At 50.7% G+C, this 25,661-nt stretch overlaps 1 protein-coding gene and 1 long non-coding RNA gene across 7 annotated transcripts in view; one reads left to right on the top strand and one right to left on the bottom strand.

Annotated features, from left to right (window-relative positions):
- LOC140635373 (solute carrier family 25 member 44) overlaps positions 1–21,082 on the bottom strand; it is a 37,511-nt gene extending 16,429 nt beyond the window's left edge. For 2 of the 5 annotated variants that reach the window (XR_012032700.1, XM_072829946.1), the window contains exons 1-4: positions 20,916–21,082; positions 15,123–15,760; positions 9,592–9,719; positions 7,578–7,765 (exon numbers count right to left, since the gene is read on the bottom strand). Coding sequence is in view for 4 of the 5 variants with exons in the window: in XM_072829946.1 (XP_072686047.1) it covers positions 7,578–7,765; positions 9,592–9,719; positions 15,123–15,747 (941 nt within the window). In the remaining variant the exon portion in view is untranslated. Of the gene's footprint in view, positions 1–5,088; positions 7,766–9,591; positions 9,720–15,122; positions 15,761–20,915 lie in introns of those variants that run through there. The other 3 variants (XM_072829947.1, XM_072829945.1, XM_072829948.1) reach the window with 3 other exon arrangements.
- On the top strand, positions 8,833–19,063 carry LOC140635382 (uncharacterized). Of its 2 annotated transcripts, none has more exons than XR_012032702.1 (3): positions 8,833–10,082; positions 10,903–11,034; positions 18,000–19,063. It is a non-coding gene; the product is annotated as an uncharacterized lncRNA (long non-coding RNA). The 2 variants fall into 2 exon arrangements; XR_012032703.1 differs by lacking the exon at positions 18,000–19,063 and adding an exon at positions 11,721–13,002.
- Positions 21,083–25,661: the final 4,579 nt, after the last annotated feature.

Raw genomic sequence — 25,661 nt, 5'->3', positions numbered from 1 at the left:
CTTCTCAAAATTAGAACTCTTAAAGTTAACAGTAAAAAGACACCCCACTTAAGAAATGAGCAAAACAGGCATCCCTCGGTGGCTCAGTGGTTTAGCGCCTGCCTTCCGCCCAGGGCATGATCCTGGAGTCCCAGGATCGAGTCCCACATCGGGCTCCCTGCATGGAGTCTGCTTCTTCCTCTGCCTGTGTCTCTCATGAATGAATAAATAAAATCTTTAAAAAATATTAAAAAAATAAAAATAAATTCTCACAGATACTGAGATTTATTTATAAAAAAAAGAAATGAGCAAAACAAAACATGGAGCATTTGGCTGGCTCAGTTGGTGAAGCACACAATCTGATATCAGGGTTGTGGGTTCAAACCCCACATGAGGTGTAGAGATTATTTAAAACTAAAAAAAATTTGGGATCCCTGGGTGGCGCAGCGGTTTGGCGCCTGCCTTTGGCCCGGGGCGCGATCCTGGAGACCCGGGATCGAATCCCACATCGGGCTCCCGGTGCATGGAGCCTGCTTCTCCCTCTGCCTGTGTCTCTGCCTCTCTCTCTCTCTCTGTGACTATCATAAATAAATAAAAATTTAAAAAAAAAAAAAAAAAGAAAAAAAAACTAAAAAAAATTTAAAAATAAATAAATAGGGGGGGGTGCCTGGGTGGCTCAGTTAAGTTAAGTGTCTGCCTTCAGCTCAGATCATGATCCCAGGGTCCTAGAATCAAGTCCCAAGTCAGCCTCCCTCTTGGGAGGCCTGTCAAGTCCCAGTTGGGTGGAGAGATTACTTGAAAAAAATTTTAAATCTTAAAAACAAAACAAAAACAAGACACCGGTTTTGATTGTTTACTTTATCCCAAAAGGATAAAGCACAAAGAGAAATGCAGTTATCCCAGGCCCCTCACAAACTATAGCTCCTCCTTTTCTCAGCCTAACTCCACATCCCTTAGCCAGAATAAATTGTGAGGCAATGCCTAATCAATTTATCTTTTAAAAATCCTTAATTTTCATGAAATTACTTTTTTTTCACCTTATGGTTGTACTTTTGGGTCCTTGTTTTGTTTTGAAGATTTTATTTATTCATGAGAGATACAGAGAGAGAGGCAGAGACATAGGCATAGAGAAGCAGGCTCCCTCTAGGGAGCCGGATGAGGGATTGGATCCTGAATCTTGGGACAGGTGTCCTTTGGGTCCTTGTTTATAAAGGCTGTCTTGCCGGTCCTATTTTTAAGTTTGCCCATCATTGTCAACTAAGTTCATCCATCCATACTTCATTTTGGGGTGTCCTTTATCATAGGCAGGGTCCTCGGTCTCCTGTGACTCGTCCCTTCTCTGCCCCCTGATCTGCTTGCCCATCCTTTTGCCTGTCTATTCACACACGTTCTTAATGCCATGCCTCTGTTGGAAATCCAAGAGTCCCTCTCCTTTCTCTTCTCTTTAAGATTAGCACAGCTATTTGAGGACCTTGATTTTTCCTTGTAAACTTCAGAGTGAATTCTTCTGGTTCCTCAAAAACATTCAGCTGCAATTTGGTTGGGATTGTACTGAATTTGTAGATCAGTTTGGGGACCGCAGGCATCTCTGCAATGACACCATCCAGCTACAAATGTGATACATTTATTTAGTCAGATTGTCTTTTATGTTTTTCCGTAAAATTTTAAAGTTCTTTAAAGAACTCATCCGTTCTTTACTAGGTTACTACCTAGTACACTTCATAGTTTTTGTTACTATTGTGAATATTCTATTTTCTTTTAAAATTCATTACTGACGACTTAGAGAAACTATTGCTTTTTGTAAGATAATTCTCTAGCATTCTTACCCTACTCTTACTAAAGTATAATAACCTCCTTCAAAGTTCACAAATCATAAATGTTCAGCTTGATAACCATTTTCAACAATGAGCACACCCATGTAACCAGCACCTAGATCAAGAACCCCAGGAAGTGCTCGTATCTCCCCTCCTCATCTTTACCTTCCACTGAAAGCATAACCACTTTCCTGACTTCTACTAACTATACATTAGTTTTGCCTGTTGTTGTTTTTTTTCCCACTTTATTAAATGGAATTCTGTGGTTTGTAATTTTTTATGTCTGGCTTGTTTTCTTCAACATTGCCTTTGTGAGGGCAGCCCGGGTGGCTCAGCAGTTTAGCACCGCCTTCAGCCCAGGGCGTGATCCTGGAGACCTGGGATCGAGTTCCACATCAGGCTCCTTGTGTCTCTGCCTCTCTGTCTCTCATGAATAAATAAATAAAATCTTTAAAAAGGAACTAACAAACAAAAATTGCCTTTGTGAGATTCACCCATATTGTCATGAAGGACTTGCAGTTAGTAAGCAGAGTGATGTCATTGTGCCTTCTTCCTAAAGTTCTGTCTCCTTTGTTGTGTTCTAACTTTTCAAAATGCTTTAAATTTTTATTTAAATTTAATTTTTATTATTTCCCCTTTTTCCATTTTATTTTTTTTATTTTTTAAGATTTATTTATTTACTCATGAGACAGAGAGACGCAGAGACATAGAGAGAAGCAGGCTCCACACAGGAAGCCCAATGTAGAACTTGATTCTGGATCCCAGAATCACACTCTGAGCCGAAAGGCAGGCGCCCAACCGCTGAGCCACCCAGGCGTCCCACAAACCTGTTTATTAACTGAAGATTTCTGTTCCTCAAAAGACATGATAGACAAAATTAACACCTAATACAGAAAGATCTTTCTTTTTTCAGTCTAACACTGACAAGGGTCACTCTAGAGAGGTCACCAGAGGGAAGGGCAGTGGGGGACAGGAAAACAGGCGATGAATACTGAGCAATGCAGATCCCTACACTGTACACCTGAAATTAACGTAACATGTTATGTTAACTGTACTGGAATTACAATTAGAAACTTTAATTATGGGACACCTGGGTGGCTCAGTGGTTGGGCGCCTGCCTTCGGCTCAGGGTGTGATCCTGGAGTCCCAAGATCAAGTCCTGCATTGGGCTTTTTGCATGGAGCCTGCTTCTCCCTCTGCCTGTGTCTCTGCCTCTCTCTCTCTCTCTCTCTCTGTGTGACTATCATAAATAAATAAAAATTAAAAAAAAAAAAAAAGGAAAATGAGGGGCACCTGGGTGGCTCAGTTGGTAAAGTGTCTGCCTTCAGCTCAGGTCATAATCCCAGGGTCCTGGGATCTAGCCCCACGTCGGGCTCCAGCCCCATGTCGGGTTCCCTGCTCAGCAGAGAGTCTGCTTCTCACTCTACCTCTGCCCCTCTGCCTGCTTGTGCTCTCTAGCTAATTAATAAATAAATACATACATACATAAACGAAATAAATAGATAGATAGATAGATAGGAAAAGAAAAAGCCTGGGAAAAAAAATAGCTGGAGGAAATGAGTAGGCCAGTGGCAGAAAAGGAAGCCCCACAACTGACAAGAGGAGGAAATGCCCAAAGCAGAGGTGTGTGGATTATAATCTGGCAGGACAGCCATTTCTACACCTTCAGAGCAGCAGGGGTTGGAATGGTGGATGCCTGGGACTGGTGAGGATGCAGGGGATAGAACAGTTCTTCTGGAGAGCAATCTGACAAGGTACCGACAGGTGCAAGCTCCAGAATGCAGAGGCTCCTCTCCATTATCTACCTCCATAAATGCTAGCCCTGGGACAAAGGCAGGGACAGGGACATTCACTAGGCATGACTTGTGGAGGAGGGGCCTGGAGGCAACCAGGGGTCTGTGACAGGAGATGGGCAGGAGCTGGATGCATGTCATGGAATGAAAAGCAGCCTGCAAAGCCCTGAACCACATGAACTTAGAGTACGTGGTTAGATCTTTAAAAAAATGGTGTTGAGTGAAAAGTCCTATGTAGCTCAATTATCATTCACATAAACTTAAAACACAAACATAGTTTACAAGGATGCAAACATACTGAAACGTCACTTCCTTGCACCCGTACTAAGCAGAACCCCCCCCCCATCCCACTGCTCTATTCCTTTCTCCTGATTTATTTTTCTTTATGGCACTCGCAGACCTACTGCATGAGAGCAGGGACCTTTCTCGCCTCTTGATCACTGGTTTATCTCCAGCTCCTAGAACATAGCCTGGGGCATTGTGGATGGTCAATAAATAACTGCACATGAACAAATGGAGAACATAGAGCCAACAGAAAGTGGGGTCTATGAAGAGAAGAAAAGAAGACAAGAATGAGTAGGAGGAGTTAAAAAAAATAAATACATAAAACAAGGGGGGGGGGGATCCTGGCTGGATACACGTTGATGGTGTCTTATGATGAGTCCACAAAAACAATTACAAATTATTTTACAAAACTCATTACTTTGGAAACTAGGTCCTGCACGAAAAAGCTGCCACCTGCATGTCTGTGCCCGCCTCCCCCCCACCCCCCAGCAGGCCTGACCACCTCAGGGCCTTTGCACAAGCTGTGTGCTTTGCCTAGCCTTCCTCATCCTTCAGTGTCCGCTCAGGGTCACTTGCTCAGCGGGCTCCTTCCAGCGTTGTCCTCGCCCATCACCTGTTCGTTATCTCATCAAGCTGGTGCCTACTCAGTTCCCTGCCCGTCTCCACCCCCCGAGAAACCAGCTCCGCCCACCGTGTGCGGAGTGGACCAGCCGCAGGGTGTGTGCGGGACTGAAGCGCGGCGGGGGCGGGGGGTGAGGGCGGAGACAGCAGGAGTTTCTCCCCAGCAGTCGACCGGGGCAAGACTGAGGTCCGGGGTGGGGGTGGGGTAGTTGGGCCTCGGGCTCCGGCGGGTCCGCGGGGTAGGCGGGGTGGGGGTGGAGGCACCGCGACAGCTCCGATCGCGGGGGACGACGGGGTTCCCGCGGAGGCCCCGCACGGACATCCTACGACCCGCACGCGCCCTGCCCTCCGCGCCCGTACCTCCCAGGGCAGGGGCACCGTCATCACCACCTCACTGACCACCGTCAGCGTTCAGCGGGCCAGGCAGGCAGGAGCGAAGGAACCCGAACTCCCGGCCCCGCCCCCTGGCGGCGCGCGAGACCACGTGACTGCAGACGGGGGGACGCTGGTCAGTCGCGCCCCGGCGCGAGGCCACGTGACCAGGCCGCCGCCACCGCCGCCCCACCCTCTACCCTGCCTTGCTTCCTCGACCTTACCTCCCGGCGGCGACGAGCTTCTGGAGAAAAGTATCCACCAGAGTGTCGAGGAGCTTCACTCTCGGAATGGTGGCGCTGTGGGGCCCAGACTCCGGACACGACCCCTCAGGCCCCTTTTCCTCACAACCGCCGTCTGCGTGGACGCCGCGCGCTGTGGCCATGTTGAAGTCGGACCGCCAAATCTAACGGGCTCGGCCGCCCCGCCCACCGAGGCCCCCGATTGGTCGGCCCCGGCAGTGGGCGCCTCCGGTTGGCAGTGGCGGGTGTCCATCCCCGAGCCGCGCGAGGGGCGGGAGGACGCAGCTGCGCGCCAGCGCCGACGTCCTACTTGGGTGGGGCAGAGTACGCGCCAGCCAAAGCTCAGGGGCTCAATAAAAACTTTTAATTACACGTCAGAGACTTCGTACAGTGCAGCAGTGAGTGTCCGCCGCTAATGTTCACAGGAGTACAGTGTACCAGACGCCTACCCAGTGTCCCACGTTCCTTCCAGTTCCTGGCCACGGACCAGCTGGCCCCCAAGTCCAGCGGGCGTGGCCTTCGGTCGCCTCCCCGCCGGGCGCCCCGTAACCCAGCCAGACCAAAGCCCCTGAAGTGCTGGATGGGAGAGCAGCGGCCAGGGCTTCCTGTCGGGAGACGCACGGCGTCCTATCGGACCGTGCGAGTGCGCGAGTGTGTGTGTGTGTGTGTGTGTGTGTGTGTGTGTGTGTGAGAGAAGGGGGAGGGGGTGAGGGCGATGGGGAGAATGGAGGGAGGTAAAGAGGGCGATGGGGGCGGGGGGAGGGGGCGGCACCCTGCCCGGGGAGTTGGGGGAAAGCGGTCTGAGCGCTCTGAGCCCACAAGCCTCTGGAAGTTGGGGAGGGCTGAGGCGCAGAGAGCAGGGTCAGAGGCCCTGGCCTCCATGCTATTGGTGGCTCTGGGGGCAGGTGGGTGAGGGAGGGGCAGGAGGTTCAGAGTCACCTGTGCACAGAGGTGGGGTGGCAACCATCAGCGGACAGACACTGGGGGATACACCGAAGGTAAGTAAATGGGAATAACCCTGGAAGGTTTGGGACCTAGACAGACAGAGGTGGTGGTGGCAGCAGCGAAGGTAGAGGAGCAGGCTTTGGCTCTGATCCGCCTGGGCGACAGAAGATGGGACAGCCGTAGGAAGTGTCAAGGCCTCAGGTAGCTAGCACCTTTCAAGTTGGCTCCTCGGCCTTTCCCAGAGGAATGATGAGAGGCCACACATGTGCAGTAGGAGTGCAGGGTCTGACAGGCGTTTTGTCATTAGGGGCACCACACCCCGCCTCGCAGGCCCAGTGGTGGAGGAGGGCTGGCTGGGCGGTGGCCACATCTGCTGGGCAGTGTCGGGCTGGTAAGTGCAGTCCTGGTGTGGGTGACCTCCTGACCCACTCCTTACTCCCCAGCATCCCTTGAGAGGGATGAGGAGAAACACCAGTGGTTCCACAACTCAGAGATTCCTGTTGTGAGAACTGTGTGAGTTCCGGTGACTGGGGTATAGATGTGAGTGGCCCCACCACCTCTCCCAGGCTTCACTGGGCAGCTCTCGGCAGGTGCACTAGGGCTTTCCAGAGCAGCTGTTCTCTCCACCCGGTGGTGCAACAGCACCCAGGCTGCCCCATCTACTCCAAACTAGGCCCCCCCACCCCCCCATCATCTGGACCAGGGGCAGCCAGCAGCCTGCATGTCCTGGGGCTGCTGGCTCTGAAGGAAGTGGAAGAGATAGGTAACTGGGATTGAGGGGAAAGCCACCTTTTCCACCTGTCTGAGCAAGGGGTGGGCTCTAACCGCAGGATTGGTGCCTCAGCAGTACTGACAGTACCTAGTTCACAGATGTTAAAAAAAATACACAAAATAAAGTATCAACATTTGTCCCCGACCTAATAACTCTCCAAAGAGAGGACAAGTGCTCTGAAGAATCAGAGGTCTGTGCTGCTCCTGCTCCCTGTGCAGAAGTACCTGGCACCTGGCACCATGCCCCGGTGGCAGGGAAAAACAGAACAGTCTGGTGGGCAGCTCAGTCCCAAGTAAAAACACCCAGCCTATGATACTAAGCAGGAAAGGGCTGATGGCAGCTGCTTGGAACCTGGGCTGAAAGCCCAAGAGGAAGACCAGTGAGATAGTAAGCAAGCTCTATATACAGCTCTTGTCAGGATCGCAGGGACACAGATGGTGGGAGAAGCCAGAAGAGTTCACAGGGGACAGGTGCAGCAGAACTGGTGTGGATGGTGGGTTTCCTTAGGACAGGACCGAGGACCGGGACTGAGCGAGGGAGCCTAGTTTGGCAAGAAAATGAAAAATAACAGGAGCAGGGGGTCCAGGTGTGGAGCCTCTTCAGCAAGAGCAGTTCAGAGTCTCTGCTCTGTCCCAGACAGACCACCTGGCCCAGGGCAGGCTGCAAATGTGGTGGGGGCACGTGGGGAGGGTGCTACCCGCCCTAGAGTAAGTAGTGTGGCAAACATTGGGGTTCACTCCCCACCATGGGTTACCAGTGTCTGGAGTCCACCAGCTCAGGTCGGAGGCTGAGTTTCTTGAGGCTCTCGTAGCCAACCACGATGACAATGGTAGAGGGCGTGGCAGAGATAATTCTGGCCGAGAGGCCCTTCATGAGGCCCCAAGGCCCCTCTTCGGCTATCAGCTGTCGGAAGGTCAGGGTGATGGAGCTCTTGCCTTCCACCTGGAAACGCAACAGAGCAGAAGGCTGTGGTCTGCAGTCAAAGCCGCTCAGCACAGTCTTCCTCTGCCTTGGGCTACCATGGGAAGAAGCCCCCTTGGAGTCTGGGGGCTGGATTGTGCTTGTGAGGGCCAGTGCGGCACGGGGCTGCCTGCCCAGGCAGAGTTCCGCTCCCTGGCTTCCTGACAGTGCAACCTCAGGGGGTGTACCCACTTCTCTGCACCTCAGTCCCCTCAGGGGTGAAACAGCAACGGGGCATACCGCCCCCCGTGGTTGTTCTGAGCAGTCAACACTGCTGAGAACAGCGCCTGGCAGACGCTCGAGTTCTGTAACCTCCAGCTATTATTACCACGAGGTAAGCCAATCAGCTAGGGTCCTTGGACTAGATGCTGCTCTCTGGCCCCGGGGAGACTGGGTCCTCGCGGCCTTGCCAGTCTGTTATTTCCATTCCATCTCAGTCCCTCAGTTCCACCAGCTGGAACTGTCACCCCCACATACCCCGGGACCTGTCTTCCCTACCACACTGCAAGTTTGGCTAAGGCAAGAATTTTCTGTTCCTTTTCAGCAGTACTGCCCCCTTCCCCTGACCACCCGTCCCCGGCCACCAAAACACACTTCGCCCCGCTCAGGCCCCACACAGACCCTCAACCACTGCAGGACACGGACTCCTTGACACACCTCCCTAGACTGGATGATGCTCACAGGGGACCTCTGGCCCTACTCCTCCCCACCTCCTTTAGCATCCTCCTCTATCCTCCCCTCTTCCTCTCCAGAATCTCCTCTGACCACCCATGCCCCCCTAGCCCTCCCACTCATCCACAGCCGAGTCCAAGGCCATTCCAGCAAGGCCTCTGGCCCTCATATGCACTTTGTCCTCTCCAGCCTGGGAGCGCCTCAGAAGTAGAGACCTGTCCTCTCCCTGGGATCTCCTCCTACAACACTCAAAACAAACCTCCAAGGAGAATGCAGAGGGAACCTGTGTGCTTTGCTATTTGCAAACCAACCAGATGCCCATTTATTCATTTAAAAGTGTGTGTGTGTGGCGGGGGGCGGGGGGGGGGGCAGGTCATTCTCTCCTAGGGACAAATACACCTAGATTTACCACCCACCCCATCCCAGCACCCTGACTTCACCCCCAATCTGTTGATTTCTTTCCCTCCCCTCCCAACCTCACTAGCGGCCCGACCTCCTGGTCAGCGGTCCTCTCATGTTACCCACCTCACACCTCCGAATCCCCGGTTCTCTCCACCTAACGCTTTAAGCATCAGAACCTGCTGCCTGATTGTCACACATCCATAGTTAGGTTCTATGGGCCTAACCATAGTTAGGTTCTTGGACTTGGTGCTGGGGAACTATCTTTGAGCTGAGTGAAGACAGGGATGATAATCTCTGCACAGCACCACCAAGGGCTGTCAGTGTCTCTGCTGAGTCCACACGGCACAGTCCAGGAGACCTTCTAGAGAACAGCCCATAGAGGACTCACAGCCCAGCAGAGAAACCAGACTTACAGAATTCACTGAGATGGCTATTTCTAATACCACAAGGTAAGGAAAAGGTGTCTGATGGGCTCTGCTAACAGGATGCAAGGCAGGGAGGAGCCAGTGAGGCATGGTGAGGACAGGAGGAGGGCATGCAAGCAGCAGACACCATGAGGGAAACTAGGTGCTTCACAGTGCTCAGCTGGTTTCTATAGATGTTGAGTCCTAACCACAAGGAAGGGGCCGACCAGGACCAGGTTGGCTGGGACTAGGAGGCTATGACACAGAGAGGTCAGGGATTGCTGGGAAGCCTACAGTTACCCTTCTCACAGGGGTAGAGGCTGGCCTTACCTGCACTCGGGTTCGGATGACATCCATGGGATTGGTGAGGATGGAAGCGGTGGCCGCAGCCAGGGGCCCCGAGACGGCTTGAAAGACAATGTGCGGGCACTCTTTAGGACAGAGGTACGAGAGTTGCTCTGGAATTGAGGGAAAGACAATAATACCTCAAGATACGAGATGCCATTCAATCTGCCCTCATGCTGCCTCTATGCCCAACAAGGATGAACCCTCTTCATCCTCAGTGTCCTTAGGCCCTGTAACTCCCATCTTCTCTTTTTTTTCGCTTCCATCCTAACCAACAAAAAATGATAAATCTCAGGCCCCTTCTGGAAGCCATGCTGGGTACATTGCCCACTTCGAATAGAAGATTCCTTTGGAGAAGGGGTTTCAGAGCCTCTTTGCTTGCTGCTTTCATCTGATGGACATAACTCCTTCCTGGTGTAAAAACCTTATTGCCTGTGATCTATTCCTCTCAACACACAGCCAGGAAAGCACATGAGGTACGTTTTCTCACTCATGCACGGAACAACGCAGCAAACAGTAAAAGCGGGCAGTGCTGACTGGCTAAGGGGCAGGGTGACCACAGAGGGTGAGGAACCTTTTTGCTGCATCCCCTTCCTTATCTGGTGAGTTTTGAGCCACATGAATACTTTTACTCTTCTTTTTTAAATTCCAGTTATTAACATGCAGTGTTATATTAGTTTCCAGTGTACAATATAGTGATTCAACAGTTCACTATCATACTCAGTGCTCATTATGATAAGAGTACTCCTCATCCCCATCACCTGTTCCCCCATCCCCCACCCACCTTCCCTCTGATGACCGCCAATGTGTTCTCTAGAGTGAAGAGTCTGGTTTTTTGTCTTTTTTTTGTTTGTCCTGTTTCTTAAATTCCACATACATGTGAGTTCATATGGTATTTGTCTTTCTCTGACTGGCTGATTTCACTTAACATTATACTCTCTACCTCCAACCATGTCATTGCAAATGGTAAGATTTCAGTTTTTTTAATGGCCAATATTCCATCATGTATATACCCATGTGAATGTTTTTAAAAATAAAAACAATGACACTTAGAAGAGAAAATCAGGGCAGCCTGGGTGGCTCAGTGATTTAGTGCAGCCTTCAGCCCAGGGCCTGATCCTGGAGACCCAGGATCGAGTCCCACATCAGGCTCCCTGCATGGAGCCTGCTCTTCCCTCTGCCTGTGTCTCACCCCTCTCTCTCTCTCTCTCTCTGTGTCTCTCATAAATAAATACATAAAATCTTTAAAAAAAAAGAGAGAGAAAAATCATATCCAACAGTGAGATTTTTTTCCAGGCTATATCAAGAAAGAAAAACTCATTTTTCAAAATACTGATGGAAGTGATGGCAGAGGACCGAGCCCCGTCCATTCCCTGGTCACTGGAAAACTTACCTGCAGCTGAACTATTTACTTTACCCTCTCTTGAGGTGAGAAACAAGAGCTCATTTGTTCAACAAAGGTTCATTAACTGGCTACAGTATGCCAGCCTCCCTGAGGATGGAGCAGTGAACGAATGAGCTCAAGTCCCACCCTTACTAAGTTTTCCATTCTAATGGGGGAAACACAGACAATTAACAAATAAAAACCAAAATATATAGCTACGTCAGAAGGTGATGCATGCCCCCTGTAGATAAAAATAAAGCAGAAAAGGGAGATCGGGAACGCTGAGTGTGGGGAATGAAGGGGTTGCTATTTTAAACAAGGCAGTCATGGAAGGCCTCTCCAAGAAGGTTGAAGTTTGAGCAAAGACCTGAAGGAGAGTGCAAGCCCTGTGGATCTGTGGAAAGAACTTTCCAAGCAGTGGTAACATCCTATGCAAAGGCCCTGAGGCAGGAGTGTGCCTTAAGTCTCCAAGAGCAGCAGGGCTGGTGTACCTGGAACAGAATGAGCAAGGGAAACAACAGTAGACGAGGTCTGCGAGGTAAGTCATTAAGGCCTTGGAGCCACTGTGAGAGCTTTGGCTTTCGCTCTGAATGAGGCTAGATGGAAAGTAGATTTATTATCTCAAAGACTCTCTCTCAGTCTTCTCTCTACAGTTCAGCTGTCAAAGAACCTTTTTTTTTAATAAGTAAGTAAATCTTTTTTTTTTAAGATTTTATTTATTTATTCATAGAAACACAGAGAGAGAATGAGAGGCAGAGACACAGGCAGAGGGAGAAGCAGGCTCCATGCAGAGAGCCTGACGTGGGACTGGATCCAGGATCTCCAGGATCATGCCCTGGGCTGCAGGCGGCGCTAAACCGCTGCGCCACCGGGGCTGCCCACTGTCAAAGAACCTTGAAGAACTTTTTCTCATGCCTCTACTTTTGGTAATTTGTAGCTACCTAAAAATCTTTAGGGGACAGTAGGAAGGTGGGGGGTTGGCAGGGCAGACGTAAAGGCCTCTAAATCTAGCAGCATAGTAGGACTCCTTAATGCCCTGCCAGAACCACCTCTCCCCTGGTTGTTAATCACCTCCCTTCCTCCAGAAGGTCAGCACAAACCAAGACAAAGTGACCTGTTGACACCTTCTCACCCATATCTTGTTTCTCCTAAGAAGCAAGCATCTTGAACCTACTGGAAGGTGGCATCTGGTCTGGTGCTGCTAGCCTCCATGGGCGTGTCTGCACTGGCCCCCAGGCCTGCAAGCCACAGCAAGATCCAGGTTCCAACTTAGTCATACACACATGCCATATTCCTTGGACTCCAAGAGAAGATGAAAAGAAAAAAGCAAGAGAGTGGGGAAAAGTGCCCCAAGTGCTTTCTGGGCACCTATTATCTGTGCAAAGCAGAAGATAAACCCACGCTGACTTGGTTTATGTCCCTTCTGGTTACATGAGTTTGGACAGTAATATAAACGTGTATTTATCTAATGCTACTGGATGCCACACACTGTGGTGAGCACAGGACATAGAGAGAAATGAACAGGGAAGTGCCTTCCTGGGACTCAATCTAATCCAGGAGTTGTGAGTCAGGGATAAAATGATCACAAATTATAACAAGTGCTATGAAGGAAACAAACTGAAAAAGAAAAGAGAAAGAGCCCTCTTGCCAACTGGGTGAAGAAGTCTGCTGTGCAAAGGTAGCATATAGGCTGAGGCCTAAAGCATGAGGAGGACCCTGCCACCAAGAGAACAGGGCCAGGGCACTCCAGGCTGAAAAACATTATCTGCGAGGGTGAAGAGCTTGATGTGATTCAGGCAGAGAGAAGGACCTTGAGGATGGAGCAAGGTCAGGGGAGAGGCCCCTCACAGGGCTGGTACAGCAGGCCATGCAACTCAAGGACATCTGTGCTGACCATGGACACATTTGATTTTACTCTAAATGCCCAGAAGGCAGCACTGGTAGATTTTTAGCAAAAGGCAATGACAAGAGCCAATCTACTCTTTCAACAAATACTTAGGAAACACACATGTCAGACAGCCTGGCACATAGTGCATGTTCAATAAATGTTAGCTTCCTCCCCTGTCCAAGAAACTTTCCAATCAATTCTATCTCAATAAAACTGGAAAAAAATGCATTTTTTTAAAAAAGGAACCTTTCCCCAGAGTGAAGAGATAAGGCACATACAAATAATATCAAGACAAGCGATACAGCTGCCTGAAGATAGCTTCAAGCCATGTCAGGGGGCTCAAGGGAAGGAAAGGTCACTTCTGGGTTAAGGGCCAGTGGAGAGATGTGAGAGGAGGCAGTAAGGAACTCTCAGGTAAGTTATGGCTTCACCAGGCAAGTGTGCCTGAGGGCTGAGAGGAACAAGCAGGGGTGGGAGACATGATGCACAGTGGAAGATCTGTGCATGATCTGACCTGGCTGCAGCACCCACTACATTAGGGGAGGCTTCAGTATAAAGGGAGGTGGAAGCCAGGCTGAAGAGATGGCCTTGTCCTCAGGAGCAGTGGGAGCCACTGAACACTGCAACTAGGGTTGAAAGAGTGACTCCATTAGGGATGTGTGGCAGGTGGGATGGGAGTCCAGCTAAAGGGCTGGTGCAGCACCCAGCAGGGTGGTCACTGAGACATGATTTCCAGGAGAGGCAGAAGGAAAGGACAAAAGTAGGGAAAAACATTCTGGGGTCACCAGGACCAGATATGGGGACAAGGAAGGAAGAGTGATAGTCTCAGGGATGGCCACTGAGAGAAGGAAGTGACCTAACCAGCTTGGTTAAAAAATAGTTCACTGAGCAATGTTTCAGATGTAAATGTGCACACCCAAGTCGAGAGGCCCAACAGAGTGCCTGTCCAGAGCTCTGGAAAGTTAGTCTGGGGATGGACAAATGTTTTCTGACATGTCAGAAAAGTACAAGTCAATCATAAATGAAATCACATAAGGAGAGAAGGGAGGAGACAATGCCAGAGAAAATGCTCACATTTCCTTGAGTTTTTCTTAACATTAAGATTTTTTTAAAAGATTTATTTATTTATTTATTTATTTATTTATTTATTTATTTATTTATTTATGATAGACACACACACAGAGAGAGAGAGAGAGAGAGAGAGAGAGGCAGAGACACAGGCAGAGGGAGAAGCAGGCTCCATGCCGGGAGCCCGACGCAGGACTCGATCCCAGGACTCCAGGATCACGCCCTGGGCCAAAGGCAGGCGCCAAACCGCTGAGCCACCCAGGGATCCCCTAGATTTTGATAATCTTAATTCCCAAAGGATGTGATGCAAAGGGCCAGGTGTGGAGTCCAGGTATGTGAATTTCACCAAATAGTCTAGAAGAAAGGGTGTGTGAAACAGAGCTAGCAATAAAAAAGAAGGTACAATCAGGAAAATAGAATTAGAAATGCATAGTACCAGAGGGACAGAATGATTATAGGTTAGGAGGTCGTCATGAAATTTGGTTAGAAAGGTCCCAGATGGATCATACAGAACGCCCACCACCAAGGCTCAGAAGCCCGCAGCAGGGGCTGGGGAGGCTTCCTCACGGGAATCTGCTGGTTGCCCAAAGCTGTGGATGCCGAGGGTGGCAGGCTCACCGAGGTCTTGCTCCTGGCAGTGCACTCTACCCTTACAGAAGGAAATCTGGCAACATACTTACTTTGGACCCAGTAATCCATTTCTGGGAAATACTTAAATAAAATGTCTTACAAACAAAAATACATTCTACAAGTGAAGGGGTTCAAGATTCTATGACATCTTGAATTTAACAACGCTGAGGAAAGATATCCAACTCAAACATTCAAATGAAATTTCATTTGTAATTTTATCTTCAAATCCCAAATATCCCATGAATTTTGTCCTTCCTCACCTTCCAATTCTCTACCAAGATTCCACTAACCCTCGTTGATTCTAATGCAGCCAGAACATACTTTATGTTCTACAGTCATCACTTTACTTATCTGATTCCCCCCACAATAATATAAGCCCCCTGAAGGCAAGAACCGTGTCTTATTCATCTGTGAATAGGGTCAAATGTTTGTTGGATGAACAGCCAATTCTCTCATGAAATCTTCCACTCCAGCATGCAGAGCTGCAGCATCTCAGCCCCATTAGCAGGCCCTCCCTCTACCCTCACTCTTCTGGCCTCCTCTTACCTGCATAGAAATGATAGAAGGGCCACCAAACAGCACTATTTGGGATGTAGGTAAGCAGTGAAGCCACGTAGCCTCGGTAGAAGCCTCGCAGCCCATCAGCCCGCAGGATCTGCCTGATGATGTCCTTGGTTTGGCCAAAGGCAACTACCCCTCGTCCGTCTGGGCTCCCTCGCACTTGGAAGCGGCCCATTCTCTCACCCTTGCGCTGCATCATCAGGTGCTGGGACACCACATCAATGGGCACTGTGATGCTCTGAGCCACGAGGGAGGCTGAGCCACCGGCCACCAGTGATTTGACGGTGTTGCTCTGGCTGTAGTCAGCGACAAATTTCCGGGTGAGCTCATATGTGGTGACATAGCACTGGCCAGAGATGAGGGTGAAGGTGTTGACCAGGAACCCCCGGTAGAGGCCAGTAACACCGTCTGCTCGCAGGATCTTGATGAAGGCATCAAAAGTCCCATGGTAGAGGCTCTTGCCTTTCTGAACCTGCAGCCGGGTGCGGATGAGGGTGAACGGGTAGACGCTGACACGAATCATCATTGTCATTGCTACACCAAACACATAGAACTTCTTCTTGTCCAGGTGTTCCCACTCGATGATCTGGATGTTGCGCTTGTCCTCCATGGCGCCTGAAGACCTGAGGATGTGAGCAGGTGGGAGGATGTAGAGAACGAGGCCAGAACTTTGCACTCTGCCCTGCGGGGTAGGCTCTGAACCCCCTCCTCAGGCCTCATCCCCTAGAGTTCTCACCTCCCCGAAGCTTAGACTCCACCCAGTCCGGCTTGGCCAACTCTCACCTGAGTCTTCCTTCAAGGATCAGGATGTGACCCCCTCCTCTCCCCTTCATTGGTCCTTCCCCAATTCCAGGAGCTGTTCCTCACTTCAGTGACTTCTCCGCTCCACTCCCACTTCAGCTCCCTGCCCCAGGCTGATCCACCACCTCTTCCAGTCCCTGCCTTTCCCTGGGCCCCAGTGTTACAGTCTGCTGTCCTCCTCCTCTGCTCACCCCAGGCAGAGCGCAGGATGCTGGGGATAAACCACCCAGCAGGATGCAAGGCTCTCCAAGGCTAAGGGGATATCACTCAGCAGGTTCCTACTGCTGGAGGGCAGGAAGCTCTCCATGGTGGAAGATCTAGTGGATGCTCCTGGGCGTGCTGAGGAGACACCGCCTTGACCTTTGGCCCTCTGCAGGGTGCCTCTTTTGTCACCATTTCCCAGCTTCCATCCCTCACTTTAGTTCTGATTTCCCTGCTGGCCCCTCTGAGCCACCCCCCTACACACTCACCACACTTATCTTTTCTCCAGGCTGCATTCGAAAAAAGTGTGGCACCCCCCTTTCTCCCCTCCCTCCAGTGAAAGGAGTTAGAAAGTTAGGAACAAGCCAAAGGTCAGAGTCCTCTTTGGTTATTAGATAACTCACTCCAGAGAAAGAAAAGAACCAGCAGAGCTAAGTGGTTTCCCTGAAGAGTCTCGAGAACCACAGGGGAGAGGACATGTCTGGCCCCTCTCACCCCTAAGCACAGAAATCATATCTCTGTCCTATATAATGAGAGTCAAGTGACAGGGGAGACACAGATTCTGCCTTCCAGAAACTCACAATCTGTTCCTGAGGACAACAGTATCCCTCTTGGGAACAGATGTAAGATACTGAGAAAGAAACCAGGGCACATCACTGTAATGTGGCTCTCATGTCAAGTGTATCCACTGCCTAAGTTTTCAAACAAAACTAATATTAATGTAATTGTATAAAATCAGGAGGTTGCAACTGAGAAACTATAAACAGCAGGCCATGATATATTGGTGACAATATAATGTGTTCCTGGGCAAGACACTGGACATTTTCAGCCAGAGGGGAAATGGGGAAGTGAAGTTGGCAGTGAGAAGTCAGGGGCTTCCCATGCTTTGAGAGAGACCCCCCCCCTCCCCTGCCCAGGCTGGGAAAGGAGGTGACCGCATCAAAGGGACAATCTAGAAGTTGAAATCTTCTGAAAGCCCATGCCTTGGCAAACCTCATGTCAAGTTTCTAAACAGAGTCCATCCTCTACCACCTTCCCCACTAAAAGCTCCCAACTAGCCTGAGGAGCTTCTTGCTTTTACAATGGAAGTCAGCAGAGAAGCACAGTGGGGTTTCTGGAACCCCCGAGCTGGACTACATCACCATCACTGAAGGACCTGCCTGTGGGGCAAGCTGCACACCTATGCGCTGAGGGGAACTTCAGCTTCCAGGTGAGGCGAGTGGGAGGCACCCCTGCAGGACAGAGCCACGTGAACAGAGCAGAAATGCATGAGGACAAAAGGAAGAAACAGTGGCCTAGAGCAGCCAGCTCAGCCAGAATGGAGCATCTGCGGGAAAGGAGCAAAGGGAAGTGACCATTCCTCCCCCGCCTCAGACTCCCACCAAGCCCAGCAGACCTCTCCTCTGAGGCCCTCAAGAGAAGGTGGTTATCATCTGCCCTGACCCAAGTGTTCATTATACAGGGTCCCAAGGTCATGTTTTCAACACCACTGAGCAATGAGGAGAGAGAGACTCTAGGATTTTCTGAATACCTATGACCTCATGTAATCCTTACAACTGAACCTGTGCAGTTAGACACTTCTGCTAAATGAGGACACCGCATCAGTAAGTTAAAAGGAACAGGTCCAAGGTCATGCCGCTGGTCAGTGGTAGAGACAGGATATGAGCCAAGATTTCTTCTCTACTGACCATGCCTTCTACCTCATGGGAGTCGCAGAGTTCCAACACAAGTCACACAGTTCAGTCTAAAGCCAAATCACTCCCACCTATGGGAGGCAGAATTAATGCCCTCAGGACCGCTGGTCACCCAAGGGTTAAGCATAAGCTCCTGGCCCTGCAGATGACCCGTTATTTCTCTCAGTTTCTTTCCAGGGAAACCAAGAGCTGCCTCTGCTTCCTAGGGTGCTGGTGGAGTGACAAGTGAAGAGGCTGGCCGGCACACTGTCGTCCCAGGACAAATACAGCAAGGCTCGTGAAAACTGCTAAGCAGGGCAGAATGGCAGAGCAGCAGATTCTGTTCCAAGACCTGGTGTTGTGGGCACCTCCTCAGTTGTCAAGCTGAAGCACAAAGTACCAGTATCTCCCTAGCATGAAATCCTAGGCAAAACCCAGTGTCCCGTTTCCCTGCTTTCTTCCATCTCTTATGTGTGCCCGGGGATTCTAAATTCCCAGAAGGAAGGCAGGGGACAACTCTCTCCGAGGCCAAAGCAGGTAACTCCTACCACTGCCATGGTGACAGGAGAAGCCACTAAGGGTCTGGCCTCAGATGGAGGAGCCTAGACAGTTAAAGAGGAGAGGGCCCTGCAATCACTCCCTCTATCCCTTCAAAAAGTGGGATCTCGGGCAGATCAGTGGCAACCACCGGGTGGCTCAGTGGTTTAGTGCCACCTTCAGCCCAGGGCCTGATCCTAGAGACCTGGGATCGAGTCCCACATCGGGCTTCCTGCATGGAGCCTGCTTCTCCCTCTGCCTGTCCCTGTCTCTCTCTCTCTCTCTGTCTCTCATGAATAAATAAAATCTTAAAAAAAAAAAAAGTGGGATCTCAACCTGCTCTTTGTTACATAACGTCCAAACTTCCTACTGAAATATCAAAACGAGTTCCTCCAGACGCCTGGGTGGCTCAGTGGTTGAGTGTCTGCCTTCAGCTCAGGGCGCGGTCCTGGGGTCCTAGATGGAGTCCCACATCTAGCTCCTTTTTTCCATTTTTTAAAAAGATTTTATTTATTTATTCATGAGAGACAGAGAGAGAGAGAGAGGCAAAGACACAGGCAGAGAGAGAAGCAGGCTCCCTAAGGGGAGCCCAATGTGGGACTCGATCCTGAATCCCAAGATCATAACCTGAGCCAAAGGCAGACACTCAACCGCTGAGCCACCCAGGTGTCCCTCACATCTGGCTCCTTGTGGGAAGCCTGCTTCTGCCTCTGTCTCTGCTTCTCTCTCTGTCTCTCTCATAAAAAAAAAAAAAAAAACTGTTAAAAAAATAAAAATAAAAAACTTGGTGTTTTTTTTTTTAAAGATTTTATTTATTTATTCATGAGAGACACACAGAGAGAGGCAGAGACACAGGGAGAGGGAGAAGCAGGCTCCACGCAGGGAACCCGATGTGGGACTCGATCCCGGGACTCCAGGATCACGCCCTGAGCCAAAGGCAGGCGCTAAACCGCTGAGCCACCCAGGGATCCCAAAAAACTGTTGTTTTACCCTTTGGAAAATCCTCTTGGCAGACGCCTGTACACACATTTCCTCCAGCCTTCCCTTCTCCCAACACGACCAGCCCCAATACTTTAAGGCTCTTTCCCAGATCCTTATTTGTGAGCAAGCTCCAATTCTGAATTTCCTTCTGTATTTTAACAACTGCTCAGGCACAAAGGTTGAAGTGCCTCCTATGGGTACCCAACAGATGACCCAGAATACCCGAAGTCATCAAATCTGATGTCAGAGGCAGAGCCTCCACTGTCAAGCCCAGCAAAGGAAAGGGACACATTGGAGGTCTCTGCATACCCCCCTTCCACTTGCATTCTTCCTGAACCAGAAGCATCACACCAGACTATTCACTGGGTCTGGGGATAAGATTCTGGTTTGAAACAAGGCAGTGTCACCTGGAAGGCCAGGTCATGCAGTGCAAAGGACACTAACTAGTATTCAAGAGACCCAAGTTTGAGCTCTACTTCTGTTCCTAACTGGTACCACTGGAACCATGTGTTCACTGAAACTGTTTCCTCATCTATGAAGCGGGGCTAGTCAGGCCTGCCATGGCTGGGTAATAATGTAGAGGCACTCACCGGAGGCAATATGGGGGAAAGTGTTTTGTAACAGCAAAGCATCTCCATCATTGCAGAAAGCTCTATCAGACAAGCCTGCTCTCAATCCTGGCTACTCAGGGTGGCGCACAGATCCCAGCCTGGGCGTCACCGGGAAGCTTCTTAGAAAGACAGAATTTCGGGTTGCAGGCTAGCCATGCTGAATAAGAGCCAACATTTTTCAACAAGTTCTCTGGGTGATTACTATGTGTCAGAGTTTGGAAAACACTGCTTTATTAAGGATCATCAGTATTATCATAACGATACAGCTACTCTAAGAGTCCAGGGCCATTATGACTCCATCCTGACTTGTCACCAGAACTGGGCCCAGTGATGATCACTAGACGCTGGCAGATCTTTTCGGGTCAACCACCCCCACCAAAGCAAATCCCCTTCTACAGCTCCAGACCCACACCCATGGGCTTGGGTCCCCGCTCCTCAGCCGGAACCACGGTCTGTGGTTCCCCAGCGGTTCCTACGTTCCCCACCCTTGCGTCTGCATCAAGACTCTGCATCCTGGGAGCTATCTCCCGCACGAGCGCGAAATGTACCGACGCGCTAGTCCACCGGTCCTCAGGGCGGGTCCCCGCAATGCCTGCGACCCCTCCTTCGAGGCCGTCTCTTCCCTCGGGCACCCGGAGGTGCCTCCCAGCTCTCCCGTGGTCGTCCACAGGCACCATGTGATCCCTCATCACAGACACCACTTGACACGGTCCGTGCAGCTCCCGCCGGCCCTCCGCACGGCAGCCCTCGGCGGGAGGCTCGGACTCGGCCGTCGCCACGCCTCCCGTCCCGCTCCCTCCGCCGTGGGCGAGCCTCGCGCTCCTCCGACAGAACAGACGCCGGGCTGGAGTCGCCCCTCATCCCCGCAGCGGCCAGGGGGGCTCCCACGGAGCGCAGGCACCCGCTGCCGCCGTGACAGGTCCAGATCCTCGGAGACCTCAACTGTCAGGCACCCTGCACCGGCGGTTTCTTACCTCCTCGGATCAGGGCGGTTCCCCCGCGACTGAGGCGAACTCCAAGCCCGGGCCTCTAGGCCACAGCTCCCACTCTAGCCTCCATGCCGGGCAGCCGCCGGCACACCCGGGCATCTTCCTCCATCTCGACCCGGCTCCGGGTACTGCCGGAACCGGAAGTCGGGACACTGTCACTCCCGCCCCGCGGGCAACTCCACCAATCGCGTGCTGAGCCTTGAGCCTCTCCCTTGTCGCCCCCTGGGAGGGGATGGGCGGGGCCCGCGTCCATCTTGAACTCGGGCAGAAGCCACGCCTTCACTGGCCTCGTCCCGCCCTCAGTTCCACGGCGCGTGCGTGTCCTTTCTCGTTCGCAGAAGTCAGGTCGTCTGGCGGGTCTTGAGGATCTGGTTGTAAATGGGTCACCTTGTGTTTCGGGTCTGTTGGAAATCCTAACTTCAAATCTAATCTGTAATTTTTGCGTAATTTTTTGTCATCTGTGGAGCCAGAACAGAGGCCAGTGTGCAATGTGAAATTAGACAACCAATCTTCAGATTTGAGAACTTAAAAAATTGCAGTAGGAGCCATCCTGGGGGCGGAGGACATGACATTAGGATCTCTAACGGCTTGGAAACTGTCTACTTATATTTGGATTTAAAAGCAGAGGAAGGGCAGCCCAGCTGGCTCAGCGGTTTAGCGCCGCCTTCAGCCCAGGGCATGATCTTGGAGACCCAGGATCGAGTCCCACGTCAGGCTCCCTGCATGGAGCCTGTTTCTCCCTCTGCCTGTCTCTGCCTCTCTCTCTCTCTCTCTCTCTCTCTCTCTCTCTCTCCTCTGTGTGTGTGTCTCTCATGAATAAATAAATAAAATCTTTAATAAAATAAAAGCAGAGGAAGAGGGGGCACCTGCCTTTGGCTTCTCCCTCTCCCTCGGCCTCCTCGGCCCCCCCCCCCCCACCGCCCGCCCCCGTCTTGTGCTCTCTCTCTAGCTCACTCTCTCTCTCTCCCTGAAATAAATAAATAAAATCTTTTAAAAAAAAATAAAATAAAAAGAGAGGAATAGCTCTTCAAATGAGGGACTGGAAGGCCTGGAGTGGAGAGTCAGTGCACTTCAAAATATATATTTCTACAATTCAACAACAAAAGACAAACAACCCAATTTAAAAATGGATAAAAGGGCTTGAACAAACGTTCTTCTTCATAGGTCAGCTCATCAGTAAGTCCATTCCTCCATGTGCACAGACCAAGGATCTGGGGGCATCCTTGCAAACTCTCCTTTTCTCATGCATAACACACAGCCCATCATCAGATACCATTGGCTTCATCTTAAAAATATGTCCAGAGCTTGGGCACTCCCCACTGCCTCCATATACCCTCCCTGGTCCCAGTCACCACACTCAACTGGACGATTCCAGTAGCTACCTCACCGGTTTCTTTACTTCCACCCTTGCTCCTGCTATGTTCTAATCAGAAGGAAGCAGTCGGGCTGATGCTCTTAAATTCTAGGTCAGATCATGCACCCTCCGCTGTTCAAAGTACTCCAGTGGTTCCCCATTTATTCAGAGTAAAAACCAACATCTACAACAGCAAAGGCCTATTGGTCCTACAATCCCCCACCCCTGCCCCCGGCACACCCAGTATTTCTCCCTTCATCTATTACTCTCACTCCTGCCTCAGGGCCTTTGTATGGGCTTCTGCTGTGTCTGGAAGCTTTTCCTACAGTCATCCACATAGCCTATACTTTCATTTACTCCTTTGTTTTAAATATTTTTTTAATTTTTATTTATTTATGATAGTCACAGAGAGAGAAAGAGAGGCAGAGACACAGGCAGAGAGAAGCAGGCTCCATGCACCGGGAGCCCGTCGTGGGAATCGATCCCGGGTCTCCAGGATCGCGCCCTGGGCCAAAGGCAGGCGCCAAACCGCTGCGCCACCCAGGGATCCCCTACTCCTTTGTTTTATTGCTCAAATTTCACCCTCTCAGCGAGATCTACTCTGAATCTCCTATTTAAAACTGTAGACATTCCTTCCACTCAAACTTCTTTCTGCAACTGTTTTCTTCCTTCGTAGCACATCACCATCCAATGCACCCTACCTATTTGATTTATTTATGTTATCTATCTCCCACACCAGTATGAATGCTATGACCATTAGAATTGTTTCTGCTTTGTTCATTGATGTGCCTGTCACATAGTAGGTGCTCAGTAAATATTTGAATGAATGAAAAGATTTCAGCATTAAGAGTATATGCCAGGCACACAGAAACCCAATGAAGCAGCAGCAGCAGCAGTGTATAAAATGGATTATAGTGAAGTGTGCATAGGGCACTAACTCTGTGTGGTAGGTTTGAAAAGAATCCAGAGTGGAAGATGTCCTAGGTGGAAGAAACAGCATGCCCAAAGGAACCTCGCTGTTAGTTAGTGAAGCCATTGAAGTTTTTTTCTTAAGTTTTTTTCATTTATTTATGAGAAAGAGAGAGAGAGAAAGAGTGCATGTGCATGGGGGAGGGGCAGAGGGAGAGTGGGAATCTCAAGCAGACTCCCTGCTCAGCGCAAAGTCAGATGTGGGGCTCGGTCTCACGACCCCAAGATCACAACCTGAGCTGAAATCAAGAGTCAAATATTCAGCCAACTGAGCCACCCAGGCACCCCTAGCCATTACAAGTTTTAGGCAGAATTTTTTTTAGTAAGCTTCTCTTGACCCTGGCCAGAGAATGGGGTCTGGATGGGAGTGGCAGGAAGGTGGAAGAGACTAGTTAGCGGTTGGCTCTGATTGTCTCGGTTGGCTCTGATTGTCTCGGTGAGGTGGTCAGGACCTGGTGGGACTTCAGAGGAGCTGAGGAATTCCAGGGCAAGTGAAGAGGAGGAGAAGAGTGGGTGGGGACCCAGTCAACAGAATGGAGGAGTGGGAAAGAGAAAGTGTAGGCTGAGTCCCAAGCCTCTGCATTGCAGTGTGATTGGCTAGCATAGGGAAACAGGGAAGAGGGGCAGGTTTGGAGGGGCTGATAAATTGAATTTGGGACATGTTGTGTTAAAGATGTCTGTGGCGTGTCCAAGTGGAGGTCAGCGGTAGCTAAAAGGGCATGCAACTGTTCCCCACAATACGTCTTCCCCAGCTTGTGGTGGCCCTGCCCCATCCCTGTGCTGTAAGCCCTGTGAGGACAGGAAGTAGGCACACTCATGTGTCTCTGGCTGTCTAGGTCAAGCTCTGGACCATAGCAGGTGCTGAGTGCACGTTTGCTGAATGGACAGATAGATGGATGGACGGACATCCTTCGTGAAGAGGTGGGAGAGGAAGCAGTAGGCGTGGGGCATGGAGACACTGCCCAAGGGAGGGAGTGTTTAGAGGGAGAGAAGAGAAGGATGCTGACAGGAAACTGAGATGCAATGGCAGGCATGTAGTGAGAAAGCACTGCAGCCAGAGCCCAAAGACAGGTCTTGCACCAAAGTCAAAGGCTGTAGAGAGGTCACATAGGGGGAGATGGACCAAGGATGTGATCTCACAAATGGTAAGCACATCAGGAGGCCTCCTGAGGTGCCTCACACTGCAGGCTGTGGAGGCGGCTTGAGATGCCCCCTGTGCCCTGGAGCATTGGCAGCCCAGCAGGGGTACTCCATGTACCACCCCACTCTCTGTCTCACAGCCTTATGGTTGGCTCAAGTACCTCCTGAGTGCTGTGTTGGGGGAGGATGATCGGCCAGGACAGGGGCCGGTTTGGGAAGATGGCACGGAAGCATCCAGACTGTACCCCAGGGGGAGATGAGGAAAGAGAAGATTCCAGAGGGGAGGCAGAGAATGGGGGAGAAAGGATGTGCTTTTAGGAGCCTCTAGGTCCCCTGGATGAAGATGTCCGGCAGGTTTGTCCTTGCATGGCTGGAGCACAGGAGAGAGCTCCCTCTGGAGTCACCCATTTGGCAGCGAGGGATCCATGATCCTTAAAGCAGAAGGAGCTTCCTGTGCATTCCTTCCTTCTGAGAGGCAAGGGATTGCGGCACAGACATGAAAGGTGGTCTGAGTCTGCTAACAGTGGACAAAGGCCCCAGCAGCTCCGTCCTGGCCCAGTGCCCTGCTTGCTGCCCCACATCTCTTGGCCTGGTGGTCAGGGAGCTGCAAGAGGAGTCTGTCAGGTGCTCAGAACAGTGAAATTCAGGCTGAGGATAAAAGTGCATTGGGGGATCCCTGGGTGGTGCAGCGGTTTGGCGCCTGCCTTTGGTCCAGGGCGCAATCCTGGAGACCTGGGATCGAATCCCACGTCGAGCTCCCGGTGCATGGAGCCTGCTTCTCCCTCTGCCTGTGTCTCTGCCTCTCTCTCTCTGTGACTATCATAAATAAATAAATAAAAATTAAAAAAAAAAGTGCATTGGGTGACAGGGGCAGTAGGAGCCAGCAGGGGAGAAAGAAATCCCTAGAGAAGCCAAATAACTGCACTAAAGAGGACATGGAAAGATCTTGAGGAGATACTTGGACACCCGTGTTCATTGCAGCGCTATTCACGGTAGCCAAGCACTGACACAACTTGAGTGTCCACCAACAGATGAATAGGCAGATAAACTGCAGTATGCACCTACAGTGGCATATTATTCATCCTCCCAAAAGGAAAGAAATCCTGTCACGAGCTACATGGATGAACCTTGAAGATATTATGGTGAGTGAAAAAAGCGAGTCGCAGAAGGCCAAATACTGTGTGATTCCACTTACATGAAGTACCAAAAGTAGCCAAATTCATAGCAAGCAGAATGTTGGTTGCCAGGAGCTGCAGGGACAGGGAAAT

The sequence above is a fragment of the Canis lupus genome, chromosome 6 (genome assembly GCF_048164855.1).
Source record: "Canis lupus baileyi chromosome 6, mCanLup2.hap1, whole genome shotgun sequence".
Lineage (NCBI taxonomy): Eukaryota > Metazoa > Chordata > Mammalia > Carnivora > Canidae > Canis > Canis lupus.
The sequence above is the reverse complement of the archived record's forward strand: the minus strand, read 5'-3'. Positions and strand labels throughout refer to the sequence as shown.